General features: G+C 39.6%; 1 protein-coding gene and 1 long non-coding RNA gene across 2 annotated transcripts in view; one reads left to right on the top strand and one right to left on the bottom strand.

Annotated features, from left to right (window-relative positions):
- The first annotated feature begins 47 nt into the window (after positions 1 to 47).
- Positions 48 to 2,343, top strand: LOC112487140 (uncharacterized). Its single transcript, XR_003049949.1, has 2 exons — positions 48 to 643; positions 697 to 2,343. It is a non-coding gene; the product is annotated as an uncharacterized LOC112487140 (long non-coding RNA).
- A 1,408-nt stretch (positions 2,344 to 3,751) lies between these two features.
- Positions 3,752 to 4,647, bottom strand: part of fezf1 (FEZ family zinc finger 1) — a 5,127-nt gene continuing 4,231 nt past the window's right edge. Inside the window, exon 4 of the mRNA XM_008311615.3 lies at positions 3,752 to 4,030. Within this exon, the coding sequence (XP_008309837.1) occupies positions 3,795 to 4,030 (236 nt within the window). The 3' untranslated portion in view covers positions 3,752 to 3,794. The remainder of the gene's footprint in view (positions 4,031 to 4,647) is intronic.

The following is a 4,647-nucleotide window of genomic DNA, read 5'->3' as shown; positions in this document are numbered from 1 at the left end:
ATTGTCTACCAGTTGGTGGCAGCAGTGCAACTCAAACGATGCAAAGAACATTTGATACCAAAGAAAAACAGGGGGAAAATAGCTTTAAAAGTTCTAGAACAAATTACCACCGAGTTTGAATTTGATGGTTGTGGTGTGTATCAATTATCAAACAAAAGACAACATCACGTGCTGTATGTATGATATTAAACCTCCCTGTAGCAATGAATTATGGGCCTTTGGGGGCTTTTGATGAATCTGATATATTCGATGAAACTCTTCAAAGATAGATCATCTGTTTATTTATAAAAGTACTTTTATTGTCTTAAATTGTCATTTGGGATAAATTGACCTTTTGCTGTTTTAATAATATTTACAATGAAATACTTCAGAAATGTGTTTCACAAATGTGATTGGTTGCTTTGTTGGCATTAGCAGCAGGAGCCGACCAGTGAAAACAACACGATGAGACATTTCTCTTTTTTTACCACAGTTTTCTGTTCAGTGTTTGTCTTTCATGTTTTGACATAAAAACAAAGGAAAATAAATACAATAAACACTCCTACAGCACAACCGAAAGATTGAATAAAACACAACTAGCTGTGCAGCCAGACCTGACCAGATTCAATTACTGATCTCCTATCATTTCAGGCAAGAAATGGAGGTCAACCTGACCAGATTCAATTACTGATCTATCATTTCAGGCAAGAAATGGAGGTCCAACATATGAATGATGACTAGTTTTCTTTGTTTTACATTGTCATGGAGGCCATGATTAATGGACAGGTTTGCAAGCAACCAGAATACAGACGACAGTATACAGTAATCAAAGCTGTTATTAGATTCCCTTGTTGTCAATCCCACCTCCAATAGTATGGTGTTACAGTATTAATGTGTCATTGAACCTACCATCTGAAAACAGATGTAAATACTTCATACAAGTTCATCACCAACATGTTTAGAAAAAATGACATCAAATGGTCATAACTGTATTGTGTTTCTTACCCAAACCATATGTAGGAAATGGACATGTATGACAGGGTGTGTTGGATGTTTTAATAATATTGTTGTTATTAACACGATTATTATTTATAACAATAATAATTGTTATTATTGATAACAATAATAATGATAATAATATACATGGATTGTATGTAAAGGATGGACAACCTCAGTCTTTTGAAGCATATGCAATGTTTTGGGTGCAGTACCAATTTTTGCCAGCAGTTCAGTAACCAATTAACCAACAAGAGTGCAGGGCACTTTGAACAAATGTCAACAGACAAGACTGGGGTTCACACTGGACAGTTTGCTAGTAGTGACGCAAAAACACACACACGCCGACACACACACACACACTTGTTTTAAATGCATCATAAATTAATGAATCACAAAAAGAATGTGAAATCCAATCAGATCCCAGCTCCACGGTTCAGCTGCTCTGTCTTCCATTATTATCACAGCGACAGTAACAAGTGGCCACGTTTGGTACAATTATGTTGTTGACGCTGTTGGAGCTGGAATGGTTCAATGCAGTACTTCTCAAATAGTGGGGCGGGTGCCCCTGAGGGGCACGGTGAGGGGCTTCCAATGGTCCAATGGTATATGGCACGACATATCACTGGACATAAGTGTACCACTGCTGTAATGCTTGAATGATAACAAGCCTCCAGTCACTAGGTGGCAGCAACTCATACAGTGGTTTGTACAAATAAAAATATACATCATTATCAGGTTCTCAATAGTATTTCAATTTTTGGAGGTGTGGGTCGGGGGCAGCGTGAAATCTGCTCTGTTCACAAGGGGTGACCTTTGGAGTGATTTTAAATTCACATTTGTATGACCTCCCACCACAGATCGTTGACCCTCGATTCAAAAGTGGCCTCATGTTTCCACATTCCAACACAGAGTTACAACGTCCACTTCTTATACATGATCTTTAACCCAGTTTTTTTAAATTGGTTAAGGAACAACACTAATCAGAGCCATGTGGTCAACGATGATATGACACCTGTCACAGACTGATACTGATTGATTTAATTAGTTTGACTCTGGTTTGACTGTGACAAGATTTTTCGATGGTCTTTCATCAGGGTGTGTGGAATCAGAGTGTGTTCACAGTAAGGAAGACACATGTGACTCAGGGCAACCGTGTTCCTCACTGCTGTGTTTTTAATAGTTTCTGGAAAACAGCAACAGGACGATTGGACCATGTGGGTTTTCTTTGTTTGTTTAAAACGATTGATTTGACGATAAATCCTGTGACTGTCCATGAAGTCGGAGCCGTCCCACGGGTTTCCGCCTCCTTCAAAGTCTGGTCCCAAAATTGAGTCCCATGTCCTGAGATGCAAAAAAAAAAAAAAAGCAACCACTGACAACGAACGGCCTCACGGTGAGTCACCGTTGTAATACATTGAGCAGGAATCAGTGGCGTTTGGAGGGAAAGTTCAAGTTCTTCCACTAAAACACGTCCCTGTCTGTCTCAACACAGACAAACACAAGTCCTCTTCAGTCAGGGTCCAGGTCAGGAGTGGGTGAGAGGGTTATGCAGTCAGGGGTGAAAGGTCAGGTCAGGTCAGGCCGTGAGGGACTCAAGGGATTAGGATGTAAAGTGCCCCCCCGCCCTTCCCTTTTTTTTTCTCTTTTTTTCCCATCTTCTTGTTGAAAAGGTCAAGTTCAAGATCAGGATGAAGTCTGGGGTCAAGATGTGAGGACAAACGTTGACTTATTAAGTGTCATGTGAGATTATGGAAACTGCACGTTATATTGACAAAATAATTTATTTTACCAGACTCAAGGGTCAAAGGTCATTTTTAAATTATTATTATTTTTAAGGGAACTTTTGTTTTGTTGTTTTTTGGCCATATATTAATTTATATTTGGTTTGTATTTACTATACTGTTTGGTTCATTGGTGGCTTCTACCACTTTACTTTTACTTTTAACATCAATTATTATAAAATACTAAATTATTTTAAAATCCATGTAAAAAAGGGAGATTTGAACTTTAAAATTGTAATAAATTGATCTAAAGCAAACCCTGTGTTTTTTAATAACGTTGTGTCAAAAGCCCATCATTGGTTAATCCAAGTTCATTTTAAAAAAATGTTTCAGTGACTTTTACACATCTGTCTTTAACAAAAATCAGTTTGTTAAACTAAAGGTTTTTTTCCACCTGACGTGTGGAGACGACAGAAATAACCAGGCAAATATTTGTGCATCTTCTAAAAAGATTTCAAGCTGACGGATTTGTTGTTAAATTAAACAAGAAATACTGAATAAATCACTGGTTAATGTCTTACAGCGAATGAGTCCACATTTGAAACAGGTTCACAGGAGAAATGAGAAATGGTTCGTTATTTATGGTGAATTTTTCAATATAAAAACTCATATTTAATATTGAGAGAATGAACATCATCAGGCTATGAAATTCCATGGTGGCAAATGATTGAAGTCTGGGGTCAAATCAGGGCGTGTGGGTGGAATATTATTGACCAGAAGGAATAAAACTTCATACTGAATCCACTGAGTATTTCTGGGTTAATGAAGTGAAATGTTTCAGGAATTCAGGAATTTCAAAACTCCATTTGGAGAAAAGTAAAAGTTAATGACGTGGTTAACTGGCTTTAAGTAACTGCAGATTCCAAATAAATACGTTAAAGGGAGAAATAATAAAGCAGGGAGACGAGGGGAAGTGTTCGTGAAGGGACCGGAGCTGAGTTCCTGACCTGTCGACGGACGTTTTTTTCTCTTTTTTCTTTATTCAGTTTTTTGGCTGAGAGGTGGAAGGACGCGGGGTTCTGAGTCCAGAGTCTCTCAGGTCTGCAGCGGGGACTGGGGGCTGGCCGGGTCGTGCAGCTTCCTCACGTGTTTCTTCAGGTCAAAGTTCCTGCAGAAGCCTTTCCCACAGGTGGGGCAGGTGAAGGGCTTCTTGTCGTTGTGCGTGTGCATGTGGAAGGTGAGGTTGTACACCTGGTGGAACGCCTTGCTGCAGATGGAACACTTGAACTGCTTCTCTCCGCTGTGTGTCAGCTTGTGGTTCTTGTAGTTGCCTGTGGGGAAGAAGATCACATGGAAATTAAATACATTAAAATAAAACCTTAACAAGGATTTTGAAGTAGCAGGGTTTTTGTGCGTAAGATATAGGAAGTAAAAGAGTCAGCCTGATCAACACTTCCTGTTTCATTCCGTATATCAGGTGTGTCAAACTCAAATTCACACTGGGCCAAACTCAATATTTATTAAATAATTCACTGCAATTGTTCATCTTTTCCCTTCTCTCCAGATCTGTAATGCAGATTGTTTTCATATAGTGCCTATATAATGCTGGGCCAACTCTAGTACACATCTGATATGATCTTGTGGGCCAAATATAATTACACTGCGGGCCAGATTTGAACCCCCGGGCCTGAGTTTGACATGTGTGCACTCTCTGTAGTGACGACCACTCCAGGTGCGTCTCACTACAGGGTTGCCATCTTCCTCTGAGTGACATACACCCCAACGAGTCTGGATTCAATCCCACATCACCACGGGTGAAGGACAACAGCACCACCCACTGAGCCACAGCCACGTCTGTCGCCAATCACCGTTAATCATTTTGTGAAAAGACTTGAGGAAAAGTTCCTGTACTGCCGCTCAATCTGCACAAAACTTTTGCTAAAAACTC

This window comes from Cynoglossus semilaevis, chromosome 6 (genome assembly GCF_000523025.1).
Source record: "Cynoglossus semilaevis isolate Cse_v1.0 chromosome 6, Cse_v1.0, whole genome shotgun sequence".
Taxonomy (NCBI): Eukaryota; Metazoa; Chordata; class Actinopteri; order Pleuronectiformes; family Cynoglossidae; genus Cynoglossus; species Cynoglossus semilaevis.
Note: the sequence above shows the minus strand (reverse complement) of the source record. Positions and strands in the feature narration are given on the sequence as shown.